Below are 16,818 nucleotides of genomic sequence, written 5' to 3'. Positions count from 1 at the left end.
ATGCAAAGTTCTGATCACTCTATGCATCTGTTGGCGATATCTTCATTCAGCAACCAGAATGACACAGACCATATAGAAAATTCAGAAATCAGAGGGTCCTGTTGAAAAGTTGAGACTTGGAATAACCATGTACAGCCTTTCTTTCCTGAACCAGTGAGCTTGAAGTAGAAGTACAGAAGCAAGATAACTCAGCAACCACAACTAAAATGCCATCATAGCTCCTAATGCATGTCTTATAGGCTTCTGTGAAGTCCCACACTCATGTTGATAATAGCAGAAGGGAGTGTGTTCCTAGAGAGGTTTCTATCAGGTGGGAAAGAGAGAGTTCATTTGGCTTACATGTCCCAATCACAGTCCAGCCCTGAGGGGAGCCAGGTCAGAAACTGAAGACAAGAACTAGTTCCTAGAGGCAGGAACTGAAGCAGAGACCATGGAGGAGGGATGCTCAATGGCTTGCTCCTCGTGGTTTGTCCAGCTTGCTCTCTTACATAACTCAGGCTCTCCTGCCTAGGGTGGCATTACCCGCAGTGGACTGGGAAGTTCAACATCAATCATTGACCAGGAAAATGACCCCATACACATGCTCACAGGTCAATCTGTGGGAGGAAGTTCCTCAGCTGAAATTCCCTCTTCCTGGATGACTTCCACTAGAATCAAGTTGATGGAAATAACCCAGCACAGAATAGGAGAAGGTCTTGCACAAAGCCACACAGGACAGGGACATCATGCTCAGCTGGGGCCATGGAGAACTACTATGGGTTAACCTTAATCCCATATGTCATCACTGTCCTGTAGGCATTGCCATCCATATATCCATGCCCCACAGTACTGGATCCAGGAATCCTCTGTGTTAAATGTGATGCTATGGTCACTGAAGGACTTGAAAGCAGATCGAGCCATCCAAGCATCGGTGGCAACACCTTTTAGGCCTGTCTCAGAAATAGCTCCTTTCATGCATGCCGGAAGTCCTACAATGACAAGCACAGCCCAGGCTCACTCTGATCATTTCATGGCTGCCCCCAGAGAGGGGCTATGAATGTAACTCCTCTTTGGAATATCCCTTACCCCCATGGACATCAGTGAGCTAATCAAATTAGCTTCAGCTGTTAACTTGATACACACATGAAGTTACTTGGGGAAAAGGAATCTCAATTTAAGATAATGGACTAAACCCTACAAGCTAAACAAATGCTTTCCTGACCCAAGCTGCTTTTGGTCAGTGTTTTATCATAGCAACACATACACACAACCTAGAACAGAGTCCCACAGTCATGGACATCAGTGACTTGTCTAAACCAAGAAAGGCAAAATCCTTCAGGTTGAGCTTATTTGATTTTAAATCTCACTGTTTCCCACATGTATTCTAGGACCTTTGTTCAAACAAGGGACTTGAGGTTACCAACCCTGGACTATTTTAGAGCTCATGACTATTGCCAGCATCCTTGTAATCAACAGAGTATTTAGTAGCTAGAGAAACAAGTGAACAGGACACTATTCCTTCCCTGGCATAAATTCTCACCCAGTGTGCTTATTTGAGGGAAAATGCCCCCCCCCCCCATAGAGGGTGGTATTGTTAGGAGATGTGGCTTTGTTGGAGGAAATGTATTACTACAGAGGCAAGCTTTGAGATCTCATATTGCTCAAGTCACACACAGTGAGACATACTACTTCCTGTTGACTTTGGATCAAGATGTAGAATTCTCCAGCACCATGTCTGCCATCATGCTGCCATATTCCCAGCTGCCATGCTCCCCTCCATGATGATAATGGACTAAGCCTCTGAAACTGTAAATGACCCACCTCAATTAAATGTTTTCCTTTATAAGAGCTGCCGTGGTCACAGCGTCTCTTCACAGCAACAGAAACCCTAACTAAGACACCCTCTCAGAGGACTGCCCACTTTGCCAGTGATTACTTGGGGAAGGGCACCATGACTATATGGCACTGATTTGGAAGCCTGGGTGAGATAAATGAACTAAGGAGGGAGAAGGCAAGTAGTGAACCCTTGTAGATATGTTGAAGAATAATAGATAGAACAAAAAAATGAGATGAGAATTTCATTAGAGAAAAACACAAGAACAAAGGTTTGGTTTTGTTTGAGAAACCAAAGGCAGGCAACTATTACTTGTAAGACATAGAAAAGATTTCCCTCCCTTCCTCCCTCCATCTGTGTGTATGTGTATATATGGTGTGTATGAGTGTGATATTCCTTTCTGTCTCTCTCTCCCTCTCTGTGTCTGTCTCAGTCTCTGTGTGTTTGTGTGTGTGTACTACTCTGTCTTTCCCTATGTGTGTTATGTGTGTGTGTCTGTTGCACTTCAGTGTATGCCTCTGTGTGTGTATCTCTGTCTCTCTCTGTCTCTCTGTCTCTCTCTCTCTCTCTCTCTCTCTCTCTCTCTCTCTCTCTCTCTCTCTCTCTCTCTCTCTCTCTCTCTCTCTCTCTCTCCATACCCAGAAAAGCAGACATCATTGATGTTTTCTTCATGCTGTGGCAGTTCCTAGTAAACAGTCTCTCACAAATCAGGCACGGTCCAAGATCTGTCTATACAGCTTTGCATCCCTCTTGTGAGAATTTCATCTCCATCCAGCAGATGGGAATAGTATTGGTAGAGGAACACCTGAAGCCCTCGAGGCTAACCACCAGGGCTGGGCTGAGACACAGCCCGGTTTGTAGGGTTGGTTTGGCTTTAGGGTTGGTTTTGTTTCGGTTTCATTTTGTTTTCTTTTCCATTTTGAGACAAGTGGTTACTCTGTAGCCCAGGCTAGTCTAGAAAGCATCACTTATCCCAGGCTGGTCTTTTCACACCTGGGTGACGTTGGTGATTTTGGAGATGAGCTGAAGGAAGGCCACAAAGGACAGAAAAGAGGAATGAGGCCTTATATGTGCATATGCAAATATCACTAAGACTCCTGTTATTCTATATTCTAACTACAAGTGACAAATTTAATTTCTTTAATGAGATAAAAATAAGGAGGAAGTTTTGTACTGATTTTGGATAGGCTTTTAAAAATTTTGGAGTATTCCCTTGGGCTATATACTACGTCGTGTGCGTAAAACAAACAGGATCTCTGTGCCTTGGTCCGGCGATGTTCAGCGTCTGTTGCCAAGAGATTGAGTAGAGCAGTCCAATTCGCCCATACGCGGGCCTTAAGCACAAGCACATCCCCACAGCCCAGGGTTTCTTCTTCAATTCTAAGCCTGGCTTAGCTTCCAGGCTCCACAGTTCAAATGGCGTGGACTTGAAAATCCCAAATCACTCCCAAGTACCAGCTCTGCCATTTATAGCTGAGTGGCTGACTTTAAGCAACCCGGCTCAAACCTCGGTTTCCTCGTCTATAAATGGAAGTGACAGTGCCAAACCCATGGCGAGCCTGTGAGGCTCAGCAGAAGAAATTGGGGACCAGGTGTCCATACACCAAGCGTATTATCTGCCTGATTTAGATCAAGGCAGAACATTGGAAATTGCAGTGCCCACGGGTCAGAGGACGCCCACACTGGTCCCTGCTGTCACCGAACTATAAATTAAGCTAAGTGCCACCACGTCTCTCTTCACTCTCAGGGCCAGGGATGAGAGGGTTGCTGAAAGTGGCCCATAGCACTTGTTTGTACTAGCTTTCTGTTCTTGAGGGTTTGCTGAGCATTTACCTTAGAATAACATCACCAGACCCCGTGCGGAACTCCGGATCTCCGGCACTGTCGGGGTGGGCGCGGCCCCCGCCCGCCCTGGGTTCCCCACAGGAGACCGCGCAGCCCCGCCCCGAGCCGCCGCCTCCCGTCCTCCAGGGGGCCAGCCTGGGCCCACCCGCCCGCTGCGGTGGGCGGCAGTCACGACTCGACGCGCGCGATCTCGGGCGAGGTGGCCGCGGGCGCTGCGCGGGGCGGGGCGGAGGCCCGGGAGGTGGGCAGGACCTGGCCGGGCAAGGCCCCAGGACGCACGCCGCCGCCTGGCCAGATGGACATCCCAGGAACAGGGCACTGAGCGAGCGCAAAGGCGAGCGAGCGTGAGGTTCCCTGCAGGAGCCCAACACCATTCCCGAGGCCGCGATGATCCCTCCCAGTGGAGCCCGCGAGGATAGCGGGGACGGGCTGACCGGTGAGGCAACGGGCACAGAGCAGCCGCCCTCTCCTGCGTCCACGAGCAGCCTGGAATCCAAGGTACGGTGCGTGCGCCTGCCCTGGGGAAACAGAGTCCCGTCTTCCTCTGTCACCTTTCCTCTGGGGTCCCATGTCAAGGGAGCTGGGACCAGCAGGACCCATTGCTTCTCATGCTACAGCTATGCTAAGCCCGCTGCCCAGACACAAACCTTTGCCATGCCTCTGCCCTAGGAGCCTAGGCACTTCACCCTAACCCCAATGCCCAAATGACTTCCTTGGGCGGGAGAGGGAGTTAGGATGATGTGTGCCCTAAACCTGCTTGTGTCCCCAGTGTGGGTGGGTTCTGGTAGCTTCTGGGGCCAAAAAGACAGTGTCAGCCTAGGAATATTCCTTTAGAAAACTTGGGCATTGAGCCCACAACGTGGGACCCTTACTAGGGTGCCTCCCTATCTCTAACTTCAGATTCCAAGAGTTTAAAGAAAATATATTAGGCGAAGAGAAGTGTCTGGGTTTGTAAGAAAGTTAGTTTTCCCCTTGTAGAAGTTGCTACTCTGTAGAACTTAACACTTGTCTTTTTAAGAGCCACACTAACACATATACACAAAACCAAGCCCGCAGCACGTCTTCTGTCACATTTATATTTCCTCTGAAACTTGCGTGGGGTGCCAGGCACATGTTTGGAAAAACTGGAAGAGAACCAAGTAAAGTGTGGCTGCTTAACTGTGCAGAGCCAAATGGCAACCCCGCCGGGAAAGTAAACCTCGTAAGATCGAGTTGCAGTTAATTTCATAGATTCCTTTAAGTGGGAGACTCCTGGCAGTGCAGGGGGCTTTGTGATTACCTGTGGCATGGGGGGGGGGGGGCGCAGGAGTGAGTGCTCCCTATGCTGCAGAGGGATGCCTGTTTAAACGGCAGACCAGAGCGAGGAAAAGTGGGACCCCGTGGACATGCTGTGCCACCTTGGATGGCATCACAACTCAAGAGGTGCTTGTGACATGTCATGTGATGTCATGTTGGCAGTATACACTTTAGTGTCGATAGTTAGCCAACAGAGAGATGGTGGTCTAAGACCAAAATCTTTGCCCCCGTGTAATTCCTAGCTATCTCATCTGGGCACAAGGGGCAACTTCTCTAAAATCCAATTGGAAAGGCAGACACAACCATTTGAGGAAGAGGTAAGATTGCCTAACTCTGTCTCGGTGGCTTGACAGACTCTTCCAGTCCCTGTGTGAGCTAAGGAAGTGGGACCCACCACACTAGATGATCCCTTTCAAAACGGGTTCCCTGTGCACAGCGACTCTCTTCTACCTGGTACCCAAAGGAACTCATTCTTGCCAATTATTGGCCAGCAGTCCTAGAGAGCCGAGGGCCAGCTGCCATTTCAGAGGTGATCTGGAATTCTGTAGATGGTGTAACTCAGCGCAAGAAAGAAAGTGCATTGGGCCTGCCATCCTGCAATAGGTGTGTTCTAGAAAGGTCTTCGCCTTTAGGTGAAACAGCGGCGTGATTCAAACACACAGCATGGGCATGCTATTTATAGATGTCCTCATGTAAATCATTTGGCAAAGCAAAAACCTTCTATGCAATGCCCGTAATTGCCCACCAATTTATCCGGCTTACAATTTCAGGTCTGTAGAGGTCCATTTTTCTCAAAGTCATTTGTGTGCCTGTTGTGTGCCTATGCATCCCTCAGTTTGCCACTGATGTTTAGGGCATCTGACTAGCCAGTGGAGATGAGCTTAGGAGCGAACCCTAAGAAACTAGATACCAAACAGCATGCATGGGTGTGATTTTTTTCTTCTCAAAGTGCCATTCATAACTCGATCAAGGGGGTTCACATTCCTCAAAAGAGGTTGGCCTGCTGATGTGGAGGAGCAGAGGTGAGGAGGAGATGATCGTGTATACAGTGGCCTTTAAGAGGCTGCACCCTGAAGAGGAGAAAGCCTGCTGGGAAGACGCAGACAGAACAGGGATGGCTCTCTACTGGACTCTTCCAGGAAGTGGTTGTATTGGTCAGTATCTGCACATTTCAATATAAGCAAAAAGATAGATTTCAAGTAGATCCCAAAAATGCCAAGTAAACTAAACAATGGACATGTTTATCAGCTGATAGTTAAATCCCAGATCCATATATAAAAAATATCATGTATACCCCATAATACAACAAAATTATGGTATGGCAGTTAAACACAATTTCTAAATATCGTCTAGAATATGTATAGTGGAGGTCCTACTGGACATTGAAATTTCTCTGAAGAGACTTTTTGTTGTTAATATATTTTTAATTTTTCATAACACATATTTATTAATTTAATGTATATGTGGGCATGAGCTTGCTACAGTGTTTAAAGGTCAGAAGGCAACTTGTAGGAATTGGTTCTCTCCTTCCACCATGTGGAACCCAGGGATCAAACTCAGGTCATGGGGTTTACAGCAAGTGCTTTTACCCACTGAGCCATTTCATCAGATATTAATAATCATCAGATAATCATATTAATAATCATCAGATAATCATCCGAGATTAAAATTACTTTTAAGAGCTATGTTTTAGCTGGTCATGGACCATAGCAACTGAGAAGCAGAAGAGGGCAACAACATGAGATGTGTCTCAAGAAAGAAAGAGACGGGGGAGAATTTTTAAATATAGGTATAACAGCTCCTAGCTATTTAAAAAGTCCAGGGGAGAAAGATAAAGAAAAAATAACATAACCATTGATTGACAGTTCAGAAACAAGCCCAGACAGCACTTTGTTCTCTGCCTCCCCTATTGTCATCAATGTCTACGCTTACTTAGTGGCAAGGACAACAGCGAGTGTCCACTAAATGCTCCCTCCAGTCAGATACAACCCTACTCTTCAACATTGGAAGATTCTACTGTGACGTTCATTTCACTGCTAGAATAGTGGGAAGCTCAGGAAAGATAGGTGACCTACCTAGGGTCATGCAGCCTCATGAGTGGCAAAAGTAGAACCAGAGCAACTCGACCTTGGAATCGGGATTTTTGATTTGCTTGTGCGTTGCTTACATCAGCCCTTTTTCCTGATGGTCTATAGATCAGAACCTTACTGAGAAGTCATTGGCAACACATTATGTCTTGCCTATCCTCTTCCTCCTCTTCTTCCTCTTTTTCTTCATCATTACAAACACGTCACCACATCTGCTTGTAGTCTTTTTTTTTTTTTTTTTTTTTTTTTTGGTTTTTCGAGACAGGGTTTCCCTGTAGTTTCTAGAGCCTGTCCTGGATCTAGCTCTTGTAGACCAGGCTGGTCTCGAACTCAGAGATCCGCCTGCCTCTGCCTCCCGAGTGCTGGGATTAAAGGCGTGCGCCACCACCGCCCAGCTCTGCTTGTAGTCTTTTGATTACATTTAGTTAGTTAGTTAGTTAGCTAGTGTTTATTTATCTGTTTCTGTATACATACAAACCCTTGTAGCATCTATGTGAAGATCAGAGGACAGTGTTTTGGAATCAGGTCTGTCCTTCCATATGGGGATCTGGGGATTGGGCTCAGATGGCCGAGCTTAGAAGCGAGTGTTTTCATCCCTTGCCAACCTAGTCATGTATTCTTAAGAAATGGGGCTGGGGAGGCAGCAGAACTAGTAAAGTGATTGCCACACAAACACGGAGTCCCAAGTTCGACTCCCAAAACCTGCCTTTAAAAAGCTAAGTTCCTGCTTGTAATCCGAAGTGCTAGAGAGGCAAAACTCACAGATCTGTAGATCTCAATGACCGGCGAGCCTAACCTAACTCTGCACTTTTTAGAACAACAAAAAGCAAGGTGGATGGCTCCTGGGAATGACACCTAAACGTTTTCTCTGGCTTCCGTATGCAAGCACACATATGTATGCATTCACATACATGTGTGTACCTGTGCATGCACAAACATCCACAGAAAAGGAAGAAATCAAGAACTGGAGATGTAGCTCACACTTATCTAGCTTACTCAAGGCCCTAAATTCAGTCCACAGCTCTTCAAAAGCACGTAACTAAGCCAAGTCACGTTGTTGTGAGAAATGGTTGATGGCAGCTCTTATTTGGCTTCTTCATCCTAGTATTTGCTACTTCTTGCCCCAGAGTCCATATATAGCAGTAATTGGCTGCATTATCTAACCTGGAAAATGGGACACACCAGACCTATTCCAGAGGTCTCTATGGCATCATGAGAAGCAAGTACATGCACATGGTGTCGGAGTGTATAAAGTAGACAACACCCCACTGAACATAAACAAGGGCACACGATGTCTCTAAAAGTTCATTTTCTTTTCAGCTTCCCTGGAAAGCTAAATTACAGAGCATTGAAATTAGAAACACTAGAGAACATTTATTCCAGGTGTTTTAACATTTGTATCCTTGTGTTGTGTAACGCTGTTTTTATGGGAAATCTCAAAATGCACAAGGAAGACAGTGTCAAGATCCGTCCTAGATCTAACTGTCGTAAGTCACCTTTTGCGGTGACTTCTGCAGCTATCCAGCCAGGGTGGGTTCTTAAAAGTTCTAGGGTAGGGGCATGAGGAATAGAAATGTTTGGTGGGAGGAACAGAGATAAGAAAGAAACACAGAGAAACAAGATAGTAACTGGAAGGCAACTCGGCGAATACTGAATGATGAGTTCTGAGTTCTGAGTTTGCCCACATTTATTTTTACTTTTATACCACAATACAAAAGGGGGGAAGAAAGCAAAAGACAGCTTTAACATGACACAAAGGACAACCAGAACAGGTGCTTGCTTCAGTACTTGAGACATCAGGTCATTACTTTTTCTGAGTAAAGCATTTGGTGTCTCAGGCAGGATACACCCCTAGACCAAGTACTCTGTAGGTAGCCACTCCCTGTGTCCTATTTTAAATGAAGGAGCAGAAGTAGGCTCAAATTCTCTGTTCTTTGGTCATGGTGGAATAAATCCACATCTCCACATCTTAATGTCCCAAACGACCAAGTAACCACACCCTAGGTCAAGATATCTTGTTTTGTAGCCACACCTGTTGTCAACAACTTTGAAAGAGCAAAAATAACCTCAGACTCTCTGACCTTCAGACAAGGTGGAGCAGGATCACTTCTCTATGTGCCCTGACATCCAGCCAATCACCCTCCTTGGTTATTGGTTCGTAGTCAATAATGTTTGACATATGGCCCTATCACCAAGACCCCCCCCCCAACACATACACAGGGCCATCTTAAAGCAAGTTCTGGGTCATCAGATACTTTTACCAGAAAATCTTTCAAGTTTCATATCTAAAAGATAAGGACTATGGGTAAACCAAGGATCCCATTAGCATATACTAAGATTTTGAGAGGCAATGGAGTATTTCAGAGGCATTATGGGAAATCTATGAGTAAAGAGAGCCAACATTTAAGACCTCACAGGAACATGTGTTCCCTTGGAAAAGCATTTGTACCTTATCTAAGTTTCCTGAGAGCACATAGTCTTCAAGGCTCTGGTGTTCTTTATTGTCTCCACCCCCAAGTCTGTCTGTCAATCTGTCTCTCTGTCTCTATCCTCTCACATGAGGCTCTAAAGAAGGACAGTAAGTTGCTGAGGTGATATACCACAGCTAGTTAAGTCGTTATTGGCTCTTGGCTGTGCTCCTAGCTGAGAACCCCGTCTTTGACACTGGATCCCGGCATGATTTCCTCATGAGAGCCTCAGAGCCAATTCCTGTAAACACATGTAGTCATGAAGTTTAATGTAATTTTAGCCTTTTTTTTCTTTCCATTAGTTGAACTGAAAACTCTGAAAGCCACTAATGTGTGTCCCCTCCTCTATCTTTCCACTAACTGTTCCAGAAAGACCATAGCCTAGTTTAATTACAGGGTGCTGGACAGAGATCAATAAACCAAAGGAAAAAAAACCTTGCCCCAATAGCTTAATTTTTTCCCATTTGACTTGGTAACAGCACAGAAGTTTCTTTACAAGGGTTGAATGTGAGATTTTTTTCGGCCATCAGGGATGTGACCAAAGGCCCCATCCAGATGATACAAAACATCTTAGGCTTTGAGGTCAGAGAGACAAAATTCCCAGCTTCCTCCCAGTTGCCACCTCTCTGACTATAGGCCCAGTAGCTCACTAACGCCAAGCCAGGGTGTCACAGTTAGCTTCAAATGTCAACGTAAACCTAAAGTCAACTGGGAAGAAAAAAACTTCAGTTGAATAATTGCTCAAATCTGAGCAGCCTGTGGTCATGTATGTGAGGCATTTTCTTAATGACTAATTGTCCCAGTCACTGGGCATGATGCCATCCCTAGGCAGGTGGGCCTGGGCTATATAGAAAGCTAACCGAGCAAGCCAGAGGAAGCAATCCAGAAAGCGAAGTTCCTCTATGGTCTCTGATTCAGTTCCTGCCATGGCTTCCCTTGATGATAGACAAGAAATTCAGTTTCTATGCAAAGGAAGAGGATAAAGCAAAATGCATTTGAGTCATTAGGGAAACCAGGGCAGGCATTACCTCCTCAGCTGAATCACAGGTATCACCACAATTTTCAATGCTTCTGCAATCATTGGACTGTTCTAGACCCTAAGGAGTATAGAACATCCAAAAGCGCAATTTCCACATCCAATGCTGCCTTTCCTCCCACTCCAATCAAGAGAGAAGCATTTGTATCTATTGTCTTCTACAGATTTCTTACCGGACCAAAGAAATGTCTTTGCAGAGGTGGCCTTCTTGTACTTCTCCATGTTGCTAAATAATTTAAAGCATTACTTGGAAACAGCTAGTTTGATGAACTGACTCTATCCCTGTTTACGTCACATCCATGCATAGAAAAATAAAGGCTATTCTATGCAGACAGCTGGAAAAGAGAAATAATTTAAAGAAAAAAGTAAGCACATCACACATCCACCCAGAGATAAGGATTGTTCAATGTCTTTGTTCTGTTTCCTTGAAGTACATTTCCCTTCTTGGGTTGATACACACTGAAAATAAAATTGGGAAAGACTTTTCTCACACGTGCATTAGGCCTGTTCCTCCACCTTCTGTTTCCGGACACACTTGCCCACCCTCTGAAATCATCGGTATAATATTCCATTTATCCATTTCCTTGCTCATCCACTTTGATTTTATCGGCTCCATTTGCTTTTCACATCTAGGTTCTTTCCCATCTTTCACGCATTTGAAAAATATTAAAACCTGCACCCTGATGCATAAGCTGTGCACCTATTTGTGATTCGATCCAGTTCATGATAAATCCCTGGGCCTGCTGTTCTATTCTCATTGGCAAGGGGACCTTGAGAACTCCTCTGCCGGCCTTCATTGTAATAAACTTTCCATTTAAATATTACATCCCAATAAAAGGTACAAAAAGGATATCTCAATGAATTTTAAAAAAACCCTCTTGATTGAGGCTAACCATTATGAAAATCAGAAAATAGAATGTGACTCATATCCCAGAATGTCCCATATCCTGAATGCATTCTTCTAGTCACCCCGCCCCCAAAGATGAGCAATTTCCTCACTCCTAAGTAAATTATGTTTGTTTGTTTTGGAAAGTTTGACCACTGCATCCATCAGTGTGGCCCACTTAACCGCTTGGTTCTTCCACTCGGCGTTATGTTGGCCTCTCCGCAAGCATGTTTTCACTTTGAGTGTTGTGTGTCATCCGCTGTGAGAGGAGAGCCTGCTTGTCTGCCCACTTCACTGATGAGAGCTGTTTGGGTGGTCTCTTTTGTTGGGTGCTCGAAGCTACACTGGGATGATCATTCTTGTGCATACCCTCTGGGATGTACCGGAACTAATTGATTCAGCTTATCCCTACAAGTGGCCTTGTTGATCATAGTGTGTGTACGAGCATATGTGCATGTTGCACTGCAGTGTGGCCGCACCAGTACACGTCCCAGCCAGCAACATTTGACAGGTGAGTCGCTCGGCACTCCCAGCACTCAGTATCGTAGGTCTGTCTGATGTTTTAACTGTGCCATGGGTGATTATTAGCACCCCAGAATATTTTAATTTGTGATATCCTCAAAGGCCAGTGAAACCACTGGATTTTCACATGGTCATTGGCATATATGTGTTTGTGAAATAGTTGTTCACGTGTCTTATTTATTTTTCTGTTATATTGACTTCCTTCTTATTGGAGCCCTTTATATATTCTGGGTATGAGAAAGATAGAGGTAATGCAACGCTTCTTTTTTGGGGGGGGGGGGTTTTCAAGACAGGGTTTCTCTGTTTCTCTGCAGCTTTTTTAGAGCCTGTCCTGGAACTAGCTCTTGTAGACCAGGCTGGCCTCGAACTCAGAGATCCGCCTGCCTCTGCCTCCCGAGTGCTGGGATTAAAGGCGTGCGCCACCACCGCCCAGCTGCAATGCTTCTTATACTCTGAAAAAAGGCCTCTTTGTGGCTTAGCAGAAATTCTTCTGTCTCTGTCTCTCTGTGTCTCTGTCTCTATGTCTCTATCTCTGTCTTTCTCTGTCTCTCTCTGTCTCTCTGTCTCTCTTTCTCTGAGTGTGTGTGTGTGTGTGTGTGTGTGTGTGTGTGTCTATCTGTCTGTCTATGTAGATGTTTGTGTATAGAGGCCAGAGGACCTCTGGAGTCATTCCTCGATTACTATCCATCTTTTTAAAATATTTTTTGAGATTATAATATAATTGCCTTATTCCCCCCTTCCTTTTCTGCCCTCCAAACCCTCCTTGCTAACATTCTAACTCATGGTTTTTTTTACATAAATTGTTATTACATGCATATATGTGTATATCTAAGTTGTAGAGTCAGGCCCTAAGACATCTATAACATAACTCCTGTGCCTAAGGCTCAGAAATCATTGCAGAAGAGGGAAGAGGAAGATTGTGACAGTCAGAGCATCGGGGACTTTTGTGGTGAGGTTGTATCCCCTAGGAATGTGAGAAACTGCACAGATAAAGTCTTACCAACTTGACGGCCTAAGTATGAGCTGAACAAGAACATCACCAATAAATGTGCTAACGGGGACAGAGAATGCTCAAGAGACCTCAGTGCCACACAAAGACCTCCTCACAGCTAAGGAATGCTGAGAGCAGAAGAAATAGTCTCTGCCCAGGGAAGAGGCCACTTTTATTTTTTAGAAGGTAGGATCCCTCACTAGCTTGACGCTCACCGTGTAGGCTAGGCTGGCTGCCAGTGGGCCTCAGGGATCTGCCTGTCTCTGCTTCCCCAGGGCTGGGATTACAAGTATCACACTACTACACTGTGTTTATGTGTTTGTTTGCTTGTTTGTTTTGAATGAATACTGGGCATGGGACAGAGGTCCCTAAGCTTTGCTGACTGAGTCATCTTCCCAGCTCCTCTCAACAGAAAGTCTTAGTCTAATATGGTCCAGTTTGTTAATCCTCTTGTTTCTGGGTGTGGGTGCTCAGAATCATGAAGATCTTCCCCCATGGCTGATCCAAGAAGTGCTATCCGCATGGCTTTCAGAGCCAGATTAAAGTCTACTGGTGGTTTCTTTGTTGGTATGGTATAAAGTACAGTTTAAGACTTGGTGATGACTGTACTGCCACCTATGCCCTGAGCAGGTCACCTGTGCATACGTAAAGGTCACGTCTTTACCCAAGTCTGGCCCTGCCTCAAGCGTCAGGGCTTCGTCATCATGGAGATCTCTGGTTTTGGCAGACTGAGCCCTGCAGCTTTGATCTTGACTCTGCTTTATCAAACTGACTTGTGGAAGCACACTTCTGGCTCTTCACATTCTAGAATGAGTTCCAGAATCACAAAACTACCTGCTAGGATTTTTGATGGGGATTGCAGAAAACCTGTTTATGCCTATTTTGAGAGAATGGAGTTTATAATATGCAGTTTTCCAGGAATATCTCCCACTCCCGAGTTCCAAGTCCTCTGAGAAGTGAATTTGTTCGTTTTCCAATTTGGAGATTCCTAGAACCAACTTGTTTTAACATAAAGTTGAGCCTTGAGTCTATGTGAAGGAAAACCCATGATAATGACATCTGTGAGAATTATTTTCTCACCATCAATTGTGCCTACCTCAAGTTTAAGCTACGCTTTCCTCCCCATCATCCTTGAGTTCATCTTCTCTTTCTTCTCTGGGTTACCCTCCAAAGAACAGTCGTCAAAACCCATCACTCCAAATTTGCTTTTACTGTGTTGCACTGACTCAAGTCTTGACACAAATTAGAGTCACGGAGGAAGAGGGACCCACAGTTGATGAATTGCCCTCATCAGATTGGCCTTGGGGAAAGTCTGTGTGGCATTTTCTTGATTCATGATTGATGTGGGAGAGCCCAGTCCACTGTGGATGGTGCCACCCCTGGGCAAGTAGTCCTTGATTATATAATAAAGCTAGCCGAAGAAGCTGCTGGAAGCAAGCCAGTAAGCAGTATTCCTCCATGGCCTCTCTTCCAGTTACAGCCTCCATGTTTCTTCCTTGAGGTCCTGCCTTAGCTTCCTTTCGTAATGGACTGTGATGTACAGGTATAAGCCAAAGCTAGAATGTATGATAAAACACAGAACATGAAATTTGCCATTTTAAGTGTACAGTTGGTGCCATCATATGTATTTGCATGGTTGTGTAACCATCACCAACCATCAATCTCTAAAACTTCCTCAGTGAAACTCTATACTGGTCAACAGTGGTTACCTAACACCTGCCTCCCCCTAAGTTCCTGGCAAATACAACAATTCTACCCACTTTCCTTATACCTTCAGCTGTTGTGGCTATTCTGAGCATCTCATGTAACACTGACCCTTTTGTGAACAGCATATTTCTCTTACATGATGCCAGAAAGGTTCCTCTGTGCTGTGTCTTCCTTCTATTCATCCCTTCTATTGAAGGATGAATAATATTCTAATTTTAGCACACACATACATTTATTCTTGTATTAATAAGGCTTGTGTTACATTAGCCTTTTGACTATGGTGCATAATGCTGTTATGAGATGGCACAGACAAAGTCTGCGCCAGTTCTTCTAGTCTTTTTCTCCGTACAGCCAAAAGTGGAACTGTTACAACTAATAGGAACGTCACGCTCCGCGTGCTGAGAGATCGTCATACCGCTTTCTACGTCATTTTTCTCCCTTCTCGGTAGTCCCCAACAGAGCCAGTTTCTCCAGCTCTTTGCCAGCGCCCAGTATTTTTACATCTAGTTGTTGTTGATGGTCTTCACCAATTTAAAGCAGCATTCTGTTGTGATACCAATTTTTGTTTTCTTAATGTTTGGCTAACTTCAGCATCCCTCCCTGTCCTAAGTCATTTGCATATATTCTTAGGGCAAAGATCTAGTAAGCACCTTTGTCCGTTTTTTTTTTTTTTTTTTTTTGTTAGACAGGTGATTTCCGTGCTGGAGTTGTGGTGTCGCATCCTTTGAGACGAACAAATTTAATTAAGCATGGTGGTGAATGCCTGAAATCCAGCACTCAGGAAGCCGAGGTAGGAAGTGGACTACATTCAATACCTGTCTGAGATAAGGAGGGAAGGAAGGAAGGAAGGAAGGAAGGAAGGAAGGAAGGAAGGAAGGAAGGAAGGAAGGAAGGAAGGACAAGCGAAAGGACAAATAGCATTCACTTTTATCCCTGTTTTAATTGCATATATTCTCTAGGGAAGATTATTTTCATCCCATTCTGTGGTTTTTTTCCTTTGTGCATGGTCAGTTCATGCCCTTGCCCATCTTTTACCCTGCACATACATTTCCTATTTATTTTTAAAATTCCCTGTCTGTACTGAAGCAGTGATCTTTCATATGCACTGCAGACATAATCTCACACTGCTGTTTATTTTTCAGTTTTGCTCATTATATTTCCATGTAGATTTAGTTTCATGATATAAAATATCTCAAGTTTAGCTATGTGTTCTTTTCATTTATATTTAGGAAAGCCTGTTTCGTCCTGAGAACAGAAAAATATTAATCTATATTTCTCTATTTCTCTGAATCATTACCATATAAAGCTTATTTTTTAACAGTTTATTAACTGTCTTGGGTCTGTATCAATCACTGTAAGGTGTAAAATAATTCTAAATCTCCCAGATGATTAGTCAGTATCTTAAAACCATTTGCTGAATAATTTATTCTTTTCTCAGTGATTTGGGATGGTACACTTATTATGTAATAAATGGTAATATGTACTGGATTCTCCTTGGGAATCATCTGTTCTGTTCTGAGGGCTTTAGAATGTATCCTTCCATTCAGCACTGTGGTACACTTTAAAATGGGCTTTGGTGGGTGCTGGGGAGATGGCTTGGCGGCTAAGAGCACTCACTGTTCTTCTGGAGGACCTAGATCAGGTCCCAGTACCCATGCTTGGAGGCACACAGCCATCTGTAGCTCCAGCTCCATGGCATCTGAATTCTCTTCTCATCTCCAAAGGCATCGAGACTCACAGGCATATACTCACACAGACACATCCACAGCAATAAAAATCAGGATGCCAAAATAGGCCTTGATAGTTGATAAGAGATAAGAGAGTGGGACTTTTAGTAAATACTTACCAAGTTATATAAATAACATCTGATTTTTTTTTCTTTGCAGTTTTGGGACCTACACATACTAGGCAAATATTCTACCACTGAGCTATAGTCTCATTCCAAAAATAACACTTTGGCTAAGATATATTATGGGAAAATATTTAAAATCCTTTCCTGTATTTTTGAAATAAACCACATGCAGTCACTATTTATAGGCACCCTGGTGTGTCACAGTTCACCAGGGCTCCTTATCCTGCCCAACTACATCTTAGTACATTAAAGAACTGATAAAGAGATAAGGGGGATAGATAAGAGTACTCATTTAAATTTTATGTGATACATATA

The 16,818-nt window shown here is 44.3% G+C and overlaps 1 protein-coding gene across 2 annotated transcripts in view; it reads left to right on the top strand.

Moving 5' to 3' along the window:
* Positions 1-4,045: 4,045 nt before the first annotated feature.
* Stac (SH3 and cysteine rich domain) overlaps positions 4,046-16,818 on the top strand; it is a 125,412-nt gene continuing 112,639 nt past the window's right edge. For both annotated transcript variants that reach the window (XM_038324272.1, XM_038324271.1), the window contains exon 1: positions 4,046-4,156. In XM_038324272.1, the coding sequence (XP_038180200.1) occupies positions 4,046-4,156 (111 nt within the window). The remainder of the gene's footprint in view (positions 4,157-16,818) is intronic.

The sequence above is a fragment of the Arvicola amphibius genome, chromosome 3, assembly GCF_903992535.2.
Source record: "Arvicola amphibius chromosome 3, mArvAmp1.2, whole genome shotgun sequence".
Classification (NCBI taxonomy): Eukaryota; Metazoa; Chordata; class Mammalia; order Rodentia; family Cricetidae; genus Arvicola; species Arvicola amphibius.
This window is presented reverse-complemented; position numbering and strand designations above follow the sequence as displayed.